At 39.2% G+C, this 23,865-nt stretch overlaps 1 protein-coding gene across 2 annotated transcripts; it reads right to left on the bottom strand.

Annotated features, from left to right (window-relative positions):
* Positions 1-8,918: 8,918 nt before the first annotated feature.
* LOC133541389 (uncharacterized) lies at positions 8,919-22,968 on the bottom strand. Of its 2 annotated transcripts, XM_061884783.1 has the most exons (4): positions 22,835-22,968; positions 18,771-19,446; positions 18,562-18,675; positions 9,396-15,350 (listed from the first exon to the last, which is right to left on the bottom strand). In XM_061884783.1, the coding sequence occupies exons 2-4, from the start codon at positions 19,425-19,427 to the stop codon at positions 14,493-14,495; spliced, it is 1,629 nt and encodes a 542-aa protein (XP_061740767.1). In that variant the 5' UTR covers positions 19,428-19,446; positions 22,835-22,968; the 3' UTR covers positions 9,396-14,492. The 2 variants fall into 2 exon arrangements, 1 of the variants encoding a protein (XP_061740767.1); XR_009803861.1 differs by lacking the exons at positions 9,396-15,350; positions 18,562-18,675; positions 18,771-19,446 and adding exons at positions 8,919-8,959; positions 9,033-9,267 and having other exon boundaries at positions 22,835-22,849.
* Positions 22,969-23,865: the final 897 nt, after the last annotated feature.

Genomic DNA, 23,865 nt, shown 5'->3' with positions numbered 1-23,865 from the left:
AGCAGCGCAGAGATGTCCCCAGCCGATACATGGGCGAGCAGTACATGGCCACCGGATCGGACCGGACCCCCTCCACAAGGGAGAGTGGGACATAGGAGAAAAAGAAAAGAAACGGCAGATCAACTGGTCTAAAAATGGAGTCTATTTAAAGGCTAGAGTACACAAATGAGTTTCACGGTGAGACTTAAATGTTTCTACTGAGGTGGCATCTCGAACTTTTACCGGGAGGGCATTCCAGAGTACTAGAGCCCGAAATGAAAACGCTCTATAGCCCGCAGACTTTTTTTTGGGCTTTGGGAATCACTAATAAGCCGGAGTCCTTTGAACGCAGATTTCTTGCCGGGACATATGGTACAATACAATCGGCAAGATAGGATGGAGCTAGACCGTGTAGTATTTTATACGTAAGTAGTAAAACCTTAAAGTCACATCTTAAGTGCACAGGAAGCCAGTGCAGGTGAGCCAGTACAGGCGTAATGTGATCAAACTTTCTTGTTCTTGTCAAAAGTCTAGCAGCCGCATTTTGTACCAACTGTAATCTTTTAATGCTAGACATGGGGAGACCCGAAAATAATACGTTACAGTAGTCGAGGCGAGACGTAACAAACGCATGGATAATGATCTCAGCGTCTTTAGTGGACAGAATGGAGCGAATTTTAGCGATATTACGGCGATGAAAGAAGGCCGTTTTAGTAACGCTTTTAATGTGTGACTCAAAGGAGAGAGTTGGGTCAAAGATAACACCCAGATTCTTTACCGAGTCGCCTTGTTTAATTGTTTGGTTGTCAAATGTTAGAGTTGTATTATTAAATAGAGGTCGGTGTCTAGCAGGACCGATAATCAGCATTTCCGTTTTTTTGGCGTTGAGTTGCAAAAAGTTAGCGGACATCCATTGTTTAATTTCATTAAGACACGCCTCCAGCTGACTACAATCCGGCGTGTTGGTCAGCTTTAGGGGCATGTAGAGTTGGGTGTCATCAGCATAACAGTGAAAGCTAACACCGTATTTGCGTATGATGTCACCTAGCGGCAGCATGTAGATGCTGAAGAGTGCAGGGCCAAGGACCGAACCCTGGGGAACTCCACACGTTACCTTAACGTAGTCCGAGGTCACATTGTTATGGGAGACGCACTGCATCCTATCAGTAAGATAAGAGTTAAACCAAGACAGGGCTAAGTCTGACACACCAATTTGTGTTTTGATACGTTCTAATAAAATATTATGATCGACGGTATCGAGGTTAGGTCTTTTAAGAAGAGGATGAATAACCGCTTTTTTTAATGCTAGGGGAACAGTGCCCGAGGAAAGTGATAAGTTTATAATATTTAGCACTGATGGACCTAATAATACAAAGAGCTCCTTGATCAGCTTCCCAGGAAGTGGGTCAAGTAAACATGTTGTTTGTTTTATTCCATTTACACATTGTAACAATTCCTCTAATGTTATTTCCTCAAAACGAGAGAAACTAATATCACTTTAAAATGTTGTATGTGAAACAAATATTGCATATGTTGTGTGGTTGCCATATAAAAACATCAAAGTTTTGACAAAAGAGCATGAAACAAACAAAATAATAGTTCAAACTTAAAATCGAGAGATATATCAAAAGTTGATCTTTAAATTTAAGTGTTAAAAATAAATAAAAATAATAAAAATGTATCACTTTATGAGTGGGGAACCTTTCGGATCTCAGAAATATTTAGTAGGATTTTATTTAACTTTTCACTGTGATTACTCAAAAATAATAAATAATTAAAATCAATGGTGTCCTGCATTATTGATCTTTGAGGGCTTTAATTGCTAAATAAAAGGAACTCTCCTGAAGGAATCAATAATGTACTATTTATCTATCTAAATACTGCATATTTCAGTTTTACTATAAAAAACAAAGTTGTCTTTGACAGAAAAGGCATAAAACCGTATTGTTTTATTTTATATCAACCTCAAGTTGATATAGAGATTTACTGTAAGCATTGAATAAAGAAAAAAAATAATTTGACTTATTTTTAACATTTAGTGAGGGAGACCCTATATGCTAGCAAGGAGCCCTAAGGATTTAAAAAAAATCCATATATTTTGTTATGGTTTGAAAATGAAAATATCAAAATGGCCCCCACATGCTTAAATTTTTCTGTTTGCGGCCCTCTGTGGAAAAAGTTTGGACAACACTGACCTACAGTAAATACAGTGCCCTCCAAAAGTATTGGAACAGTAAGTCCAATTTGTTTATTTTTGTTGTAGACATCAAAATGGGTTTGACATCAAAAGATGAAAATGGGACAAGGGATCAACATTTCAGCATTTATTTCCCGGTATTTACATCTGTATCTGATACACAACTTAAAAGATGGCAGCTTTTGTTTGGACCTACCCATTTTGCATGACAGCAAAAAGTATTGGAACATGTGAAATGAATTATATTTATATAGCGCGTTTCTCTAATGACTCTTAAATCTGCTTTTACGTAGTGAAATCCAATATGTAAGTTACATTTAAACCAGTGTGGGTGGCACTGGGAGCAGGTGGGTGAAGTGTCTTGCCCAAGGTCACAACGACAGTGACTAGGATGGCGGGAGTGGGGATCGAACCTGGAACCCTGAAGTTGCTGGCACGGCCACTCTACCAACTGAACTATAGTATATATATAAGTGTGTGTGTGTGTGTATATATATATATATATATATATACACACACACACACACACTTATATATGTATATATATAGACACACACATATATTTGTATATATATACATATAAATATATACACATACATATATATATATATATATATACACACTAATATATATATACATATATATATAAATACATATACATATTTATATACTTATACATACATACGGTAAATATATATATATATATATACATATATATACATTTACTCAGTATTCTTCTTCCTCCAAACACGACAAGTTGAGTTTATACCAAATAGTTCTATTTTGGTTTCATCTGACCACATGATATTCTCCCAATCCTCTGCTGTATCATCCATGTATCCATTTTGGTATAAACTCAACTCGTCGTGTTTGGAGGAAGAAAAATACTGAGCTGCATCCCAAGAACACCATACCTACTGTGAAGCATGGGGGTGGAAACATCATGCTTTGGGGCTGTTTTTCTGCTAAGGGGACAGGACAATTGATCCCTGTTAAGGAAAGAATGAATGGGGCCATGTATCGTGAAATTTTGAGCCGAAACCTCCTTCCATCAGTGAGCGCTTTGAATGGTTGACCAAATACTTATTTTCCACCATAATTTACAAATAAATTCTTTGAAATTCCTACAATGGGAAATCCTGGATTTTTTTTTTCACATTCTATCTCTCACAGTTGAAGTGTACCTATGATGAAAATTACAGACCTTTCTCATCATTGTAAGTGGGAGAACTTGCACAATCGGTGGCTGACTAAATATATATATATATATAGAATAAATTGAGAACAGGAAGTGAACAAATGTTTCAGCAACTGCTGTGTAAAGGAAAAGAGGTAGGATTAAATAAGCTCTGCTTCTTCCTACTCCTTTTTGAATATGTTGAATAGAAAAACTGGAAATTGTGGTGTATCATGATTTATGTTCCAAATAAACTCAAACTCAGTACATTCCGCAATAAGGGACTGAAGCTATATTGACCCCTTTATGTTTGCTATAGTATAATAAAAACAATAACCAGACATGACTGCAATAATCAAAACACCCCCCAAAAAGTATTCAAATACAATTTATTAGGGTCATCAATGATAATTCTGATAATATTCTGAAACAGCCCTTGATAAATAAAATAGTATTTTCGCATGTAAGAGACAACAATCTTAATCACTTTTTTTTAATTCTCCCAACAAAACTATCTAACAGAAATAAAGCTACCGGTAGGTATACAGAATGTGAACATTTTTATGATATTTAATGATCAAAACTGGTCCTGAAACATTTCACTAGAGCAGGGGTGTCAAATTTATTTTAAATCGGGGGCCACATGGAGAAAAAAAATCTACTTCCAAATGGGAAGTAAAATCACGGCACGATAACTTGAAAATGACGACAAATTTAGTTTGTTTTCTTTGTTTAAAAATGGAACAAGCACATTCTGGAAATGTACAAACCATAATGTTGTTAGGTTTTTGTTTTTTTTACCTGTACAACTTGTGGTTAATAGTATTCCATCTGTATTTATCGTTAGTTATACTTTCTGAATAAATTGTGTGATAATGTTCATTGGTTTTAATTTTCAATCCTTTAAGATAAAAAAAAAATACATATCAAAATCAAATTACAGGATGTTATTTATGTAGTTTGATCATTTTCCTCGACTGGTGCACTAACATCATGTGGTTATTTTTTTAACATACATAGTATCATCTACAAAGATACAAATAATTGCTATTGTGACATCTAGTGGACACAATTATAAGACCTGTTTCTTTCATTCCAAAATTTTGGTTCATTTTTATACTTATAGCAAACTCATCCAACGGGCCGGATAAAACCTGTTCGCGGGTCTGATCTGGCCCGCGGGCCGTACTTTTGACAGCCGTGCACCAGAGTTACACTCTTTTCACAACTCGTCTTTTGCAGTGACAGGTGAGCCAGGATGTACAGGTTGAGCAAAGCGCACGTTGTCCTCGTTGTCCCGCAGGAGAGTGTCAATGTGGCTGTCTGTAAACTTGCCTGTGGAATCCTGTAATAATAATAAAAAAATATATATAATTTTCGAAATAACAGAGTGTAAACAAAGGACAACAATGAGTACATTTTTTCTGTATCCATTTGAGGTGGATGTATATTGATGATTTTTTTATGCAGTGTCCTGCATAATTCCTCATTGGAAACACTTTAAACTGCACTGTTTGGTGTTAAATGTCCACGTGACATGATACTATGCATTACTACAAAAGTACAGTTCAAAGTTCAACACATCCAAAAGTTGTACTACTTGGAAGTTTTTTTGTGAGTATGACGATAACCATAGAGCTGTAATTGAAACTATTCTTACAAGGGGAAGGAGTTTGGCTGCTCAGTGCACACGAGTAATACCGTTCATTAAATATGAATTAGATACACAAATAGACCGGATAGAGCAGATGCTAACACAAATAGCACTTAACTGAAAGATTCATGTGTCTGTCTTATCCCTTCAAAAGAATGAGTTAACTTACTTTATTTTAGTTGTATTGTACTGTACAGTAAAAATGTTTAATAACTTGTAAAAAAAACAACAACTTTGGTAATACTTTTAGTGAACATACTGTATTCACCATTAATTAGTTGCTTATTAACATGCAAATTAGTAACATATTTCTTTTAATTAGTCATTGTTAACGTATTATTTACTTATTAATGCCTTATTCTGCATAGCCTTATCATACAACCCTAACCCTAACCCTAACCAAATAACTCTAAATTATCTTTAATTATCCATCAATCCATTTTTCTAACGCTTCTCCCTTTTAATAAAATAAAATATAAATATGTTTATATTTAAATATTATTTCATATTAATATAAATATATTTAATATTAAATGTATTTAAATTTGATATAAATAAATAAAATAAAATCTACCTTTTTATAATTTGGGCTCTAGTACTATGGAATTCCTTCCCGGTAACAGTTCAAGATGCTACCTCAGTAGAAGCATTTTAGTCCCATTTTAAAACTTATTTGTATACTCTAGCTCTGGGGGGGGGATGAAGTGCTGGCTATCCAGAGTCGGGACCCGGGGTGGACCGGTTGGGGACATCTCTGCGCTGCTGACCCATCCACGCTCGGGATGGTCTCCTGCTGGCCCCCCAACTATGGACTGGACTCTCACTATTATGTTCGACCCACTATGGACTGGACTTTCACAATATTATGCTAGACCAACTCGACGTCCATTGCATCCGGGCTCCCCTAGAAGGGGCGGGCGGTCTTCTCCAAGGTTTCTCATAGTCATTCACATTGACATCCCACTGGGTTGTGAGTTTTTCCTTGCCCTTATGTGGGATCTGAACCGAGGATGTTGTCGTGGCTTGTGCAGCCCTTTGAGACACTTGGGATTTAGGGCTATATAAATAAATGTTGACTGATTGATTGCTTGAAATCAAGTCTTTGTTACTTAGAATATGTTCCCCATACTAATGTGTTACCAAAACTTTACATTATTTCCTGTTGGAAATAATATTTCAAATTGATGGACATTGGAAGTCACCCAACAGAACAATGAGTCCAACTTTGAGTTTATACCTTACCTCAAAGGAGTGTCGTTTGACTCCCACACATGCAGTAGACTTTTCATAGCACAGGACCACGTCTAGCCGCTGTGGTTCATGACTCATCAAAGCTGTGTGGAACTCCTCGTAGTGGGAATCTGAATTTCCGATGCAATAATTTTAATAATTAAAAAAAAAAACAATCTATGAATTAATGAATTAGGACTCTGCTGAGACTTACCGATGAGTTGCAAGCAGGACGAGGTCAGTTGTTCTTTGGTGAAATGCTTGTATGACTGCAGTCTGGTGCACACTTTGCCCGTACTGAGCAGGTCATCAATGAGGGCCTCTATGCTTTTACCTTGAGGCTCTCCCATGATTTTCTCAAACTCTAGAAGGATTACCATATACTTTGAAACTGTGACATTAAAAAAAGTGTCTGTGTCCTGGCTACTCAGTACAGCAGTGGCTATTCTGGTGGCCCGGGAATGACACCTTACAGGTCAAAACGTGAGAGACGATTCTTTTTTGCAGCAAATTCCTAAAAACACTCAAGTGTTCCAGTTGGGTGTGGTGAAATTTGTCCTCTGCATTTGACCCATCTCCTGTTCACCCCTTGGGAAATAAGGGGAGCAGTGAGCAGCAGCGGTGGCCGAGCCCGGGAATCATTTTTGGTGATTTAATCCCCTAATTTCAACCCTTGATGGTGAGTGACAAGCAGGGAGGTAATGGCTCCCATTTTAATAGTCTTTGGTATGACTCGGCCAGGGTTTAAACTCACAACCTGCCGATCCCAGAGCGGCCACTCTAACCACAAGGACACTGAGTAGGTTAGGTTTTCAGAGTAGGTTTAGAGAAACTTGGACCACTGTAAACACATTGACGTTCTAACCTCACTAGCAAACATAGAACACTGGCGTCCAAGCTTGTGATTTACATAACTGAGGCATTCCTCAAGGCACCCCTTTAAGTCCTTTGTTGTTTTTTTAAAATTATTAAATCAACATTAAAAAACACAACATACACGTACAGATAGTGCTGAAATGAGTTTGATTATAAGTATAAAACACAGATAAACTAAATGTATATAATTCCACCCTTTGGCAAGCCAAATTTGGTCCCTGGGCGTTACTTTTGCGACCCTTGATTTTGGCTTTTCTTCTTGTGGGTCAAAACTGTAAGAGACTCACATTTTGTTCGACCGTATTTTTCGGACTATAAGTCGCAGTTTTTTTCATAGTTTGGCAAGGGGTGCGACTTATACTCAGGAGCGACTTATGTGTGAAATTATTAATACGTTACCGTAAAATATCAAATATTATTATTTAGCTCATTCACGTAAGAGACTAGACGTATAAGATTTCATGGGATTTAGCCATTAGGAGTGACAGATTGTTTGGTAAACGTTATAGCATGTTCTATATGTTATAGTTATTTGAATGACTCTTACCATAATATGTTACGTTAACATACCAGGCACCTTCTCAGTTGGTTATTTATGCGTCATATAACGTACACTTATTCAGCCTGTTGTACACTATTCTTTATTTATTTAAAATTTCCTTTCAAATGTTTATTCTTGGTGTTGGGTTTTATCAAATAAAATTCCTCAAAAAATGCGACTTATACTCCAGTGCGCTGTATATGTTTTTTTCCTTCTTTATTATGCATTTTCGGCAGGTGCGACTTATACTCCGAAAAATACGGTATATTTTTATCGTAATATTTTCAGAATGTTTGTTCTATTTTTGGCCAAAGTAAGACAAAGAAAACAATCTGAAGTTGTCGTCATATTTTAGTTTTAATGCCATGTTTTTAATAATGAAGTGAATTATATTTATATAGCGCTTTTCTCTCTTGACTCAAAGCACTTTACATAGTGAAACCCAATATCGAAGTTACATTTTTAAACCAGTGTGGGTGGCACTCGGAGGTGGTGAGTAAAGAGTCTTGCTCAGGGACACAACCGCAGTGACTAGGTTGGAAGAAGCGGGGATCGAACCTGGAACCCTCAAGTTGCTGGCACGGCAACTCTAGCAAACGAGTTACACCGCCCGTATAATAGTGTGGCCCGCGTGTCCACAGATTTTCCTCCATGCAGCCCCGGAGCTAAAATGAGTTTGACACCCCTGCTTTTGATTTTAAGTATAAAACACAAATAACCTAAATGTATATAATTCCACCCTTTGGTGAGCCAAACAAAACAACTCAGCGGGCCTAACTTTGGGGACCCTCGATTTGGGCTTTTCTTCTTGTGGCCCAATTTTGTGGAAAAAAAACAAAACTGTACATTTTTGTAGAGGGTCCTTAAAAACAGTAGAGCAGTGCTGTAACCCGGTCAAAATAAATAGACCAAAATAAAATGTCTACCAGCTGGTTCTCCAGAATATACAAAATAAGAATTATATTGAAGGGGGTAGCTTTCTGGAAATGTGGCCCGCAACACAATTTAGTTGACTCTATGGCCATTATTAAAAGAACAGTGCCCACACAGGAAAATCATCTCTGGTTTGTGTCATTGTGTCAAGACTCACCACCCAGTCAGGCACACACAGTAATCCTTATTTAGTCTCTTTAGAAAGAGCTCAAGTGTGTTCAACCTATCATAATTCTTCTTTATGACAGAATGTTATTAAAACATTGACAGCTTGACCCTGGAACAGATCATTGAAATCTATATTATAGTAAAAAAAAGGGAGGTTATTAAACATACCTTTTGCTACAATTAGGCAACTTTCACAGATGGCATCTGCAGAAGAAAATACAATCAACAAAAGGGATCTCCAGAACAAATAAGAATCACAGAAAGAACAATTACTCACGGCGGTCTGTGTCTTTGGTCTGAACGTGTAGAAGGAAGCCGCTACACAGTGAGAAAAACAAGATCTTCATGGCGGCTGACTGCAAAACAACCATGTTGGCTGTCAACTAACACTGACATACGGACGCTGTTGCAGCTTTTGTGTTGTCGGTGGTCACATGATATCAGACAATGCCATAGGATCGCATGTTTCTGGTTTTTCGGGTTGTCGTCAAGAAATGGAGACAGAGCTGAGGCTGGAATGAAGACATTGGTATTTGTGTTCCATTGTGTCACAAAACATGTGCAATCACTGTAAAGATTATTGTCATATATGTTGTTTGACTGGTCTTTTAAACAGCTGCAGGTCAATTTATGACAGTCATTTTTCTCACTCGTGCTTTAATTCAAACAGTTTATTTGGCTTTCTATGGTGTGCAGCTAGTGTATAAAAACAACTCAAAAAAGACGCTACAATATTTTTTTTCCCCCCTCACAAAGAGCTTAAATACAATTACACCGATATAGCTTTCACTCTATTACTATTTTCCATTCATCACTCTGTTGGCTAAGCTACAGTACAGTGCAGTGCAGTGGAACCTGAAGTTGAACACCCAGTTAGTCGTAAAACTTTTGAGTTAATTAAGGGTTAGGAGCACGTCTGAAAAAAACTGTTAAAAAAAAAAAATCACTGATGGAAACAGCAAAAAAAACATTGAATGCATCATTTGGAGGGTGATATAACTAACAATGATGCAGGATGGTGTCTTGTATCCTCTATTCACTTCTGGATGAAGACACATTTTATGTAACAGGAGACTTGGGGCAGCAAGATAACGGAGCGGGACTGTGGAGTATAATAGTGCAGAATACAGCGTGAAAGCACAGCAATGTTAACACTGGACACGTGTGTTTATTTTTCTCTTTTCTTTTTTTGTCCTGTCCAGCTTCTCAGGCAAATAATATAGTTCAGATTTACTTTACAAAAGAGAAATGTGGGATACTTCTCTTGTTGCCTTATCTGAATTTGACTTTATTAAATATATCTACATTATCATTTGGTGCAGCCGGGTCGGAGCAGGAGGGGATAGAAAGAGAACAAAAGGAAGACGGGGAAATTGTGGGGACCAGACATTTTCCTCTTTTCAACCATATTGCCTCCCTGGAACCTGGAATGACGCTGTTGCCAGAAATAAATACTATGTAAATATTGACTTCTGCCCTCGCTAGTACTTTACTGAATTGGGAAGTAGTAACTACGTCATGGCTGCTTAGTACAACATGATTGTCTTGATCAGGGGTGTCAAACTCATTTTAGATCGGGGGCTACATTGAGGAAAATCTACTCCCAAGTGGGCCGGACTGGTAAAATCCCGGCACGATAACTTAAAAATAAAGACAACTTCAGATTTTTTTTTTTTGTTTAAAATATATCAAGCATATTCTGAAAATGTACAAAACATAATGTTGTTGTTGTTTTTTTGTTTTTTTACACATGTTGCAGTTGATATGATTCTATCTTTATTTGTCGTTATTTATACTTTCTGAATCACCACACGATAACTTAAAAATAAATACAACTTCAGATTGCTTTCTTTGTTTATAAAATAAAGTGCATTCTGAAACTGTACAATGCATAATGGGTTTTTTTTTACACTTACATGTTGCGGTTGATAGTATTCGATCTGTATTTGTCCTTATTTATACTTTCTGAATACATTATGTGAGAATATTCATCAGCCAACTCATTGGTGTTCATTTTTACTCTATCGAGATAAAAAAAGGAAATCAAAATCAGATTACAGGATGTTATTTATGCAGTTTGATAATTTTCCTCGAATGGTACACTAACATGTGGTTTATTTTATTTTTTACATATGTAGCATGATCTACAAAGATACAAATAATTGCTAATATGACATCTCGTGGACACATTTAGAACACCAGTTTCTTTCATTAAAAAATGTTGGCTTATTTTTATTATAACTAGCAATCTTATCCCGTGGGCCGGAAAAAACCTGTTTACGTGCCTAATCTGGCCCGCGGGTCGTACGTTTGACACCGCTGGTCTTGACGATAACAATAGTCAAATAGTAATAAAGTGCTCACCAGAAAAAAAAAGCTGTGTTGTGTTTTTATGCGAAGTGACGACCACCTGTTTAAGTTTGTTAGGATGAGAGGTGAGAACACTATATTGTTTTTAAGTCGTCCCAAACACATGAATAAAAAATAACATTTAAAAAAGTAATACGATTTTTATAATGCGAGAATAAATTGGAACTTATCCAAGGTTCCGGAATTTACCTTATTGACCCAAATAAAAGATAAGATAAAATATGTGTTCTTACACTAAGAATCTATGTGTCTATACAGTAAGCAAGCCAGCAGGTTTGTTAAAGTACCAGTGATTGTCTCACACACACACACACACACACACACACACACACACACACACACACACACACACACACACACACACACACACACACACACACACAAATTATTCTCTGCATTTGACCCATCACCCTTGATCACCCACTTGGAGGTGAGGGAAGCAGTGAGCAGCAGCGGATGGTAGCGCCTGGGAATCATTTTGGTAATTTCACCCCCAATTCCAACCCTTGATGCTGAGTGCCAAGCAGGGAGGTAACGGGTCTAATTTTTATAGTCTTTGGTATGACTCGGCCGGGGTGCAAGAAGACGTCTTTCCTGGCAAGTCAGAGCTTGTCTTCCTGTCACTCACACACAAATACAGCAGGCTCAGAGGTTGGGCAAATTAGCAAACATGTAAAATGTGTAGGAGTACAACGGTGTTGCTGTTTCAAAGTCTTCACAATAGTGCTGTGTGACGGTATCAAAACAAAAATTTGGAGTGTAGTTTTTTTCTGGCGCTTTAGCATTTGCCGGGTCTGAACATAAAATACACCTCCCAGAATCCTCTGTGCAGCAGACTTCGAACACCGTTAGCAGGAAATTTAGTGTGGTTTTTTTTTGGGGTGAAGGGTGGGGATTTCCTGAAAAATTCATCAAAATCTTTCCATCGCTGAGCTATGTTGCTAACAAACACACAAACACTGGTGAAAACATGACCTCTTTGGTTAAAGTAGGAAAGTCTGCATTCTGCAAAGCAAAAGATCGCCACTTTTGTCTGGAGTGTTTCCAAGTTGACACAGAGCAAGTCGGTCACGCCGCACCGCACGTAGGGAAATCACAAAAAAAAAAACTGTACACCGCCGGAAATAGGAGTAAACTGAAAAGCTACTTAATGAATCCTTAATCCATGCATTTATTTTCCAACACTTGTCTGTCTCAATCACCTTGGGGGGGCTGGAGCCAATCCAGCTGCACTCACGCGGAAGGCAGCATACACCATGGACAAGTCGCCCCTCAGAAGCCAGCGAAGATAAACATCAGTTTGTGAAGTATTTGTATTGTTTCAAGTTAAATTATTAGTTAACTTTTTTGCAAAACAATATTTTCCAAACTGATGTGAATGCGTGAGTCCCGTCCGGGTACTCCGGCTTCCTACCACCTCCCAAAACCTGCACATGAGGACACATTGATTGGCAACACTAAATTGGCCCTAGTGTGTGAATGTTGTCTGTTGGCCCTGCGATGAGGTGGCGACTTGTCCAGGGTGTACCCTGCCTTCCGCCCGAATGCAGCTGAGAGAGGCTCCAGCACCCCCCGTGACCCCAAAAGGGACAAGCGGTAGAAAATGGATGGATGGATATAAACATATCCACTGTAGAGGGCACTGGTTCTCAGAAAGTAAAAGTTGAAAGACACTAAAGTGAGCATTGTTTTACTACACTCGATGTTTGTTTACATTGTCACTTTAAAGACATTCAACTGGGAGTTTTTTTTCAATATTTGCTTGAAACAGTGGTTGTACCTGCAGAATTATTTGTACTTAAAAACTACTTTTAGCATTATGTGTGTGTTCAATTGCAGTGTGTTTATTCTAAACATTTCTGCCACTTCATTTTGCACACTATGGCATTTTAAGTCTTTTTTTTTAAACATACACCACAATCATTTACCTGCTCAGTGGCCTCGTGGTAAGAGTGTCCGCCCTGAGATAGGTAGGTCGTGAGTTCAAACCCCGTCCGAGTCATACCAAAGGGTATAAAAATGGGACCCATTACCTCCCCGCTTAGCACTCAGAATCGAGGGTTGCAATTGGGGGTGAAATTACCAAAATGATTCCCGAGCGCGGCCACGGCTGCTGCTCACTGCTCCCCTAACCTCCCAGGGGGTGGAACAAGAGAATGTGTCAGGCTTTCCCCTGACAGTTTTTTTGTGTTTTATTTTTTTCTCTGCATTTGTCTTGGTTTCCTCTGTGTGTTTAGTATGTCCTGTTTTTAGTTCCTGTCAGCGTTCTTATTTTGTCTGTTTCCTATTTTTTTCCCTGTGCGCTGTTTCTCCTCAGCTGCGGCTGATTGGCACCTGGCCACACCTGATGTCAATCAGCCCGCTCCTATTTTACCTGCTTTGTTCCTCTAGTCAGTGCAGGATTATTGTCTTGTCGATGTCACTTCTTGTCGCTTGTGTTGTGTCGTATCTTTGCTGTGTAGCGGTAAGCTATATTTAGTTACATGTTTTTAGCTTACTGCTTTTTGTTTCCTGCTTCCAGGTTTGTTTTTATATTACATGTACGACTTCTGTTTCCTGCTCGATTCTTGCTAGCTTCCATGCTAAGTTCCTTTTTGTTTTCTAGCTCCCATGCTAGCTCCCTTAGTTTGTTATCCGCCCGCATGCGCGCTTTTTGTTTGTACCCTTTGTTTGATTTTGTCTTAGTATTTTTATTAAATCATGTTTTGCTATCCAATGCCTGCCTCCATCTCTGCATCTTGGGGTTCGTCACCAACTAACTCTGACAGAATGGGTCAAACGCAGAGAGTAATTTCACCCCACTTAGTGTGTGTGTGACCAATAGTGGTAGTTTAACTTTAATATTATACCTTAAAATCGTGATAATATCATAGCGTGGGATTTTAACACCGTTACATCCCTGTAAATGTGTTACAGTAACAACAAATGTTTTTATGTTGTCCTAATCAATGTATGAGTCATTTTGCATTATTTAAAAAAATTGCCTGTACAGCAAATAAAGTTGTTATGATTAAGTAAAATTACAGGTTGACCAGGGTTCCGCAATGTACCATATAGACCCAAATATAAGATAAATAGGTCTGAAAACTATGTGTTTTATATTCGGAGTCGAGCTATCTATAAATGCACACCAGCAGGGGTGACATCTCCAAGCAAGTAACAGGTTGTCATCATGTCACTCACAAACACAACAGGCTCAAACGTTGGGCAAATTAGCAAACTTTAGAATATTTTTCTCCGAAAACAGGGCTGGAGCCTATCCCAGCTGTACTGGGGCGATTGGGAACTAGACCGTAACGTGTTCAACTTCTGAGGTTCCACTATACCTAGAAAATAAATATCTTCTTTAAAAAAAGCTATCATCAATTTAGGGTCCCTCTACTTTAATAATATTGAGGTGTTCATCCTGCATGGACACACTGCAGTCCTGAATAGTCCTCCTGGCACAGTTGCTTCCCGCCTCTCTGTACGTATGTGACCTGTCGTACGCGGGCACGTAAGACTGAGCGTAAGGGGGCATGAGGCAGTTTTGCTGAGGGTATGCGGCCATGTACGATTGAGTTTGAGGCTGGGTGTGAGTGAGTGAGAGGCTCTCACTGCTGCTACACGGAGGGAATCCGTTCATACCGGCGGGGCTCAAGACTGGTAGCTTAAAGGCCTCGACAGGTTCTAAACTCTCTAAAGAGTCAAAGGCTGCCTGGGTTTGGCTGCACTGGCTGAATGTGACTTGGTTGAAGTTAAAGGTATCTTGGTTAAAGGCAGCAGATGAAGAGGCGGCGGGCAAGGAGGAAGGAGAAGGTGTTTTGTTTTGCGGCGGCTGATTGTTGCTGCACGGTCCCACTTTGGAGGCGAGGGTCTGCAAGGTGCTGAGTATCTGCTTTTGGATATGCGTCTGCTGTACTTGCTCCCTCTCCAGGCGGCTCTGCTGCTCTACCAGCATCTTCACCGCGAGGCCCAGGCTGCGCACCTCACTGCCTAGAGTCTGGATCTGATCCTGTAGACCACCTCTCAGGTCTTGGATTACCTGTTGCGGCTGGCTACCCTCGTTACAAGATGGCCCTGGATCTCCGGAAGCCGGCAAGCGGACGGAAGTTAAAGGAGCTGGCGGGCGGTTAGGAAGACGGATTCCAGCACGTGGCAGAGTGTGAGTGGAACGAAGGGGCGGACCTGGTCTCTGTGCGATAAAGCGCCTGGCTGTGTTTCCTCCACCATCCTCCAGTCCAGTCTATGGGATGAGAATAAAATATAAAGTTAAAAACTTGAGCTTATGATCCAAAGCATACCACGTCATGTTTAATCTACAGTATATATTTATGGAGGAAACAGTTCATGGACCAAAATACCGAATCATGTTCCATTAAACTATTAGAATGGTAACATTTTTCAACTTGTTCGGCAAAGCTATTTAACCGGCTGCCCGGGGGCCAAAACCGGCCGGGGAATGACACTAAACTGGCCCAGAGTCATTAATCGACTTCTTTTTCCAACCACGACCAACTCCAATAATTATTTTTTCCCCATCTCCAACAGAGACAACACACCTTCTCATTCACTGGGTTTTCTTTATTTTCATGACCATTGTAGATTGTCAGTAAAGGCATCAATACTATGAAAGAACATATGGAACTATGTACTTAACAGAAAATGGTGAAATAACTGAAAAAACGTTTTATATTCTGTTTTTGTTTTGTTTTTTCAAAATAGCCACTCTTTGCTCTGACTACTGTTTTGCATACTCTTAGCATTCTCTCGATAAGCTTCAAGAGGTAGTCACCTGAAAGGGTTTTCACTTCACAGGTGTCATAGTTCTGATGCTTTCAATGACAATCTACAATGGAAATAGTCATGAATATAAAGAAAACACATTGAAATGAGAAGGTGTGTTCAAACGTTTGGCCTGTAGTGTATGTTATTTCAAAACAAAATCCCTGCACAATATTTACTGATCTGACACTATGATATTAACAAGTTAAATACACAAGTACATACATGTTAAGGACAAGTTTGCTGGCAAAAACGCAGCAAAGTCGCTGACATTTATGTTTCTTCTTGCACAGTATTTCACTTCTTAACCTTCCCGAATGTCAACGGAAGCAACAGACACGGACCAAAACATACTGCGATGTATCAAGAATGGCGGCTCAGACAAAAAACCCTGTTCGTCTTCTTTTTTTTTGACAAAAGCCACACTCTCGTACAACAAGCTCAATGTACAAGATGTCACAAGATGGCAAGACTCGCACAAACTCTCACCTCACAACAAGACGTAACTTACTCCACATTTGCTCCGGAAGCCATAGGCTAGAACCCCGTGGCCAGCCGTTAAAACATGAACAGGCATTGTTTTATTCAAATAAAACGGAAACTCTGACAATTGCTCCCTATAAAAAGATCCCCCTGATCAAGAACTCCCTTGGTGCTCTGAGTGCATCTGTTAAGCAGCCTCAGAAGCCTTGGGGTTGTGTTTGATCAGTCCACGTCTTTGGAGGGTCACTGTTGTCAACTGATCAAAAACTGTTCTTATCATCTTAGAAATATTTCTGAAATGAACAATTAGTTGTCAAAATTGGGTCTCGAAATTATCATTCACGCCTTCATTTAGTCTCGAATTGACTATTGAAATTGTCTTTTCAATCTTTTCAACAAGTCAACGCTATAGAGACTTCAGACTGTACAAAATGCGGCTGCCATACTTTTGACTGGTGCACCCAGAACAGTCCATATCACCCCTGTTTTATCCAGTCTTCATTGACTTCCAGTTAAATTCTGCATTGAGTTTTAGATTATAGTCCGGACATTCCGTGCGTTCACTGACTTGCCATTTCCCTTCTCTTCAGGGCGCAGCCACTGGTCTTCAGGCCAGGGTCTTCTAAAGATCCCAAAAACTTGTTTTAAAGCCCGTGGGGTCCTGGCATTCCAGGCTATTGTTCCCAGACTCTGGAACAATTTGCACCAGTCCCTCTGTGATCTTGACTGTGTTGAAACTTTTAAGAAACATTTGAAAACTTCTCTTTTTAGTATAGCTTTTAGTTAATGCACCTTTTAACTACCATGAATTGATTAACGTGGACCCCGACTTAAACAAGTTGAAAAACTTATTCAGGGGTTACCATTTAGTGGTTAATTGTACGGAATATGTACTGTACTGTGCAATCTACAATTGAAAGTTTCAATCAATCAATCAAAACTATCATTTTTAATCCACTCTGTATCCTACTTATGATGTTGCCCCTGTTGTATAAAATTGAATTGTTGTTTTACTTCACCTATGTTTTGTACAGCTTGTTGTGATTTTATCTGTGAAAAACGCTTAATAAATAAAATTTGCTTACTTACTTATAGTGGTTTTATAGTCATCGAAAAAAATACCACTTTGGCTAGAAAAATAGCGGAATTCCGCTAAATAGAGGGCATCTGGCATCTCTGATTTAAATCCCCTCCTTTTTGTCAATTACACATTCCTTTTTTAAATGTGATACATGTGAACAATGTCACTTGTTTACTTCAGAAGCAGTCAGTAGTCATTTGTTCATACTCTTTAGTTATTCTAGCAGTGTTCCTCAAGTCCTCTATGTTTATTTGTGCTATTCAACTGGTGGCCCGTGAGTTCAGTTAAAAAAACTTGTGAGGGATTCACATTTTTGCAGCAGAGTCCTAAAAACACAAGAGTGCTGTCACGAACTCTGACAAGCTTTTCTTGCAGAAGGTCCTTAAAAATCTAATGTCTCCTGTAAAGGATGTTGCTTCTACAGTAGTGGTCCCCAACCACCGATTGGTACCGGGCCGCAGAATAATTTTTAATTAATTTTTTTTAAATAAATCAACATAAAAAACACAATATACACTTACAATTAGTGCACCAACCACAAAACCTCCCTTTTTCATGACAAAAACGTCCCTTTTTCATGACAAAGAAAAAAAAAAAACTTGAATCCCTCCCTGTTAGTGTTGTTACACCCTCCGACAACACAACGACAAGGCATGATGTCTCCGAGGTTCCAAAAAATAGTCGAAAAAACGGAAAATAACAGAGCTGACACCCGGTGTTTGTAATGTGAAAATGAATATGGCGGGTGTGTTACCTCGGTGACGTCACGTTCTGACGTCATCGCTAAAAGACCGATAAACAGAAAGGCGTTTAATTTGCCAAAATTCACCCATTTAGAGTTCGGTAATCGGTTAAAAAAATACATGGTCTTTTTTCTGCAACATCAAGGTATGTATTGACACTTGCATAGGTTTGGTGATAATGTTCCCCTTTAAGCGTTAGCCGGTCCGCGGATACAAAAAAGGTTGGGGACCACTGTTCTACAGGATATACAAAACAAGACTAATAGTTAAGGGAGAAGTCCGGCCCCCTGGTCCTTAGATTTCTAAAAATGTAGCCCCTAAAACAATTTGGTCGAATATCTATGTTGTCAGAGTTTTCTCCTCACCTTTTCTGTAGTCAGATCATAATGTGAGGATGCTGATGCCTGTTGTGGTTGTGTCATTGCAGTTAAATCTGAACTTGTGACGTTTGCATGATCTCTCCTCAACAATGTTGCCACCTGGTTTGAAAACGTATAAAATAAACAAGTTATATAGACTCTATGACCAATTTGAAGAAGTGAGAAATGACAAACAAGAAAGCTCACAACCCGACCTTCATCTTGTGTGTCAGTGCTTTATCCAAAAGCCGCTTACGGGCTGCCAACATGGAACTGGTGGCCGGAGAGGGAGTGATTCGCCGCCTGGTGAAGGCCGCAGACGATGTTCCGGATGAAGATGTTGTCGCAATCGTGTCGGCTCTTCGCTGACTGTTCTGTGCAAGAGAGGTGACGCTCACAATTTGGATATCATTCTCTTCCCCATCTTCCAAACGCTGTTGTTGCTGTTGCTGCTGCTGCTGCTGCTGCTGCTGCTGCACCGGCCTGCTGTCTCCACTGCTTTCCCCAGACCCAGACGCTTTTGCATTGGTCTCCGGGTCAGTGGATGCCTTTTTAGCAAACCTGTTTGCAGCAGTCAAGCCAACGTGGTGAGACACATCCCGGAGCAGGTTTTGGAGCCGTATGTTGCTCCAGCTCTCTTGCAGACCTCCAGGTAGACTCTGTATATCTGCAGGCGATGTGTTGCTACCAATCATCAAAGGTCTGACCCTGCCCGGTCGCCTTCCCTGGAACTCCCTTAGGAAGAGGTAGATGGCCTGTGCAGACACCTTGATGTTCTCCAACTCCAGCACTGCCTTAATCTTGCGGAAACTAAGACCGGCCTTCCTCAGTTCCACCACTTTGCGTTTGGCAGCATCATCCAGCCGACCCATGGTGTCTCCGTCAAGGCAACTTTAGAAAATAAAACAATGTCAAGTAAAACCGTTTTTAATCTTTTAACCTTTTTGAACAAGTCGTGCATGCTTTTATTTCAAGTCGCCTGGACTACTGCAATGCACTTTATGCTGGCGTTAGCCAAAAAAGCTCTCTCCCGGTTGCAGTTAGTCCAGAATGCGGCAGCACGACTTTTAACAGGGGCCAAGAAACGCAAGGATATAACCCTAATTCTTGAGACCTGTACAAAGTCGGGACCCAGGGTGGACCACTCATATGTGCATCAGTTGGGGACGTCTCTGCGCTGCTGATGATCTCCTGCTGGCCCCACTATGGACTGGACTCTCACTATTATGTTAGATCCACTATGGACTGGACTCTTAAAATATTATGCTAGACCCACTCGACGTCCACTGCACCTGTCGCCCAGGGGGGATTCCCACATCTGCAGCCCCCTCCAAGGTTTCTTATTGTAATCCCATTGAATTTATTTTTTTCTTGCCCTGATGAGGGATCTGAGCCGAAGATGTCCTTGTGGCTTGTTCAGCCATTTGAGACACTTCTGATTTAGGGCTATATAAGTAATAGGGGTGTGGGAAAAAATAGATTTGAATTTGAATCGCGATTCTCACGTTGTGTGATTCAGAATCGAGTCTCTTTTTTTTTAATCTATTTTTATTATTTTTATTTTTTTTTATCAATCCAACAAAACAATACGCAGCAATACCATAACAATGCAATCCAATTCCAAAACCAAACCTGACCGAAAAACACTCAGAACTGCAATAAACAGAGCAATTGAGAAGAGACATAAACACGACACAGAACAAACCAAAAGTAATGAAACAAAAATTAATATTATCAACAACAGTATCATGAATATTATCAACAACAGTATCAGTGTTAGTTATAATTTCAGCATAGCAGGGATTAAAAATCCCTCATTGACATTATTATTAGACATTTAAAAAAAGAGAAAAAAAGAACAATAGTGTCACAGTAGCTTACACTTGCATCGCATCTCATAAGCTTGACAACACACTGTGTCCAATGTTTTCACAAAGGTAAAATAAGTCATATTTTTGTTTGGTTTAATAGTTAAAACGAATTTACATTATTGCAATCAGTTGATAAAACATTGTCCTTTACAATTATAAAAGCTTTTTACAAAAATCTGCTACTCTGCTTGCATGTCAGCAGACTGGGGTAGGTCCTGCTGAAATCCCATGTATTGAATGAATAGAGAATCCTTTTAAATTGGGAAAAAATCGTTTTTGAAACGAGAATCGTGTTGAATTGAAAAAAAAATCGATTTTGAATCAAATCGTGACCCCAAGAATCAATATTGAATCGAATCATGGGACATCCAAAGATTCGCAGCCCTAATAAGTAAACTTTGATTGATTGATTTAAAATGTTGCTGTTTGGTTTTAAAGCTTTGCATGGACTGGCCCCTCATATCTCGGACCACGTCCAAATGTACACTCCTGCGCGCGCTCTGAGGTCCGAGAGCCACCCCAGCTCTTGGTGCTCAAGACGAGACTTTTTTTAAAACTAGGGGAGACAGGGCCTTCTCTGTGGTCGGCCCTCCATGTTCGAACTTCTTCCACAGTGGAGTGTTTTAAGTGAAGTGAAGTGAATTATATTTATATAGCGCTTTTTCTCAAGTGACTAAAAGCGCTTTTACATAGTGACACCCAATATCTAAGTTACAATTAAACCAGTGTAGGTGGCTCTGGGAGCAGGTGGGTAAAGTGTCTTGCCCAAGGACACAACGGCAGTGACTAGGATGGCACAAGCGGGAATCGAACCTGCAACCCTCAAGTTGCTGGCACGGCCACTCTACCAACCGAGCTATGCCGCCCCTCGTCTTAAGACCCACTTTTATTCTCTGGCTTTTGACACTACGTGAGTTGTGTGGTCCTTTGTGTTTTTGGATGTGTATTTCTATTTATCAATTTATTTGGTTCTAAAATTTAAAATCGTTTTTAATCATATTAATTTTTGAATGCAGCTGAGCTAGGCTCCAGCATCCCTCACGACCCCGAAAGCATACTTGCCAACCCTCCCGGATTTTCCGCGAGACTACCGAAATTCAGCGCCTCTCCCGAAAACTTACCGGAAGAAATTTTCTCCCGAAAATCTCCCGAAATTCAGCCCGAGCTGGAAGCCACGCCCCCTCCAGATTAAACATGCACAGTTCGAAGCTTGAAAAGGCGGATTGCAGGCGGATCTCACGGCATTTAAAGTCATTTTTAAAAACGACTGCTAATCCTCCTCCTTTTCGACCGGACGACCGCGGAGAATTAAAGTAGGAACACTCCGGAGGCAGAAGTTCATTAAAAGGGGTGTACTCACCGGCTCTCAACCATGTTTCCGTCACACAGAGGAAGTCCGCGGGAAGTGAAGAAATCCTTCAGGATAAACGTTTTGTTTGTCAAAGATCTTGCGTTCACAAGATCGAACCTGGCGGGGGCCAGCACGTCCAAGGGCGCAGCTAATCCAGGTGGGGCCCGACACACAGCCCGCAGGTGGCGGGGGAGAGTACGACAGAGACGAAAATAGACGCAAATAACACAAAAACGAACAGAGCTGACAGCGATAGACGCCAGGCTAAAGCACATGCTGGCGCCATCTTCTAGAAATTCGGAAGTGATGTTACTCAAATAGTGAAAGGTAAGTGTTGTTGTTGTTTTTTTGTAACCAGCAAGCACAGTACAGTTAGTAGAACAACTGTGTTTTTATTACTGTGTATTTAATAGGTGCCAACTGAAATTCAACTATTTATTTTATTTATATATATGTAATAAAATAAACATATATAGATAGAACTCACTAAACGTTACGTATTTCATACATACATACCTACATATACATATATATATACATATATGAAATACCCGAGTTGGTGAATTAACTGTAAATATACTCTCATCTTAACCCCGCCCCCCGCCCTAACCACGCCCCCAAACCACGCCTCCGCCCCACACCCCACCTCCCGAAATCGGAGGTCTCAAGGTTGGCAAGTATGCCCGAAAAGGACAAGCGGTAGGAAATGGATGGGATGGAATTTTATATTGTTTTTATATTGGTTTTATTTGTATTCATTTTGTTTTCATTCAGTCATTGGTGGAGCTAAGGATAGTATTTGAATCTTGTTTTTAATATTTTTGTGCAGCACTTTGGAAAAATGTTTGTTGTTTAAATGTGCTATATAAATAATGTGAATTGGATTGAAGTAATGGCTAGAAGATAAACACATATCCTCAACAATACACCAGAAACTTATAACAACAAATCAGTATCAGTATCCATTGGTGAATACCTTGCTTGTCGTAAAACCTATCAAACGACAGCTGTATGACATAAAACGCTAAATTAACATTTAGTAAAGTCAAGAGCTCACCTCGTGAAACAAAGAAAGAGGAGTGAGACTTCAAAATATGCTTCTTTTACATCATTTGGCGTCCCGCGGGGAGAATGCGCTACAGTTTCATTTTTATGGGGGACATAAATAAACAAATGAGTTGTAAGCGGCGCCTGGCTATACGCGTCATTTCCGGTTCCTTTCAAGTCATCAGCAAGCGACTCTTCTCTAGGCTAAATTAACATTCAGTAAATGTCGTTTTATGAGAGTAATGCCTACATGTTCCTATTTGCTTAATTGGCTATAATTATTTATCAAATCTTGGAAAACCACTACCGCTAACAACCAAAAAGCTGTGAAAACAATTATGCTGTGTTCCAAATTTAAATTATTTACTGAACTTGTGTGAGCTTTTGGCTTTGCACTTTGTTATATATACATATATATATATATATATATATATATATATATATATATATATATATATATATATATATATATATATATATAAAATGGATTGATGGATATATATATATATATATATATATATGTATATATATATATATATATATATATATCCATCAATCCATTTTTTACCACTTATTCCCTTTCGGGGTCGCTGGCGCCTATCTCAGCTACAATCGGGCGGAAGGCAGGGTACACCCTGGACAAGTCGCCACCTCATCGCAGGGCCAACACAGATAGACAGACAACATTCACACTCACATTCACACACTAGGGCCAATCTAGTGTTGTCAATCAACCTATCCTGGATTTGAACCCAGGACTGCAGGAACTTCGTATTGTGAGGCAGACGCACTAACCCCTCTGCCATATATATATATATATATATATATACATATATATATATATATATATATATATATATATATATATATATATATATATATATATATATATATATATATATATATATATATACATATATATATATATACATATATATACATATATATATATATATATATATATATATATATATATATATTAAATATATATATATATATATATATTACACACATTCTATTTTAGTTACTTTACCCTTTGAG

This window comes from Nerophis ophidion, linkage group LG23 (assembly GCF_033978795.1).
Source record: "Nerophis ophidion isolate RoL-2023_Sa linkage group LG23, RoL_Noph_v1.0, whole genome shotgun sequence".
Lineage (NCBI taxonomy): Eukaryota > Metazoa > Chordata > Actinopteri > Syngnathiformes > Syngnathidae > Nerophis > Nerophis ophidion.
The sequence above is the reverse complement of the archived record's forward strand: the minus strand, read 5'-3'. Positions and strand labels throughout refer to the sequence as shown.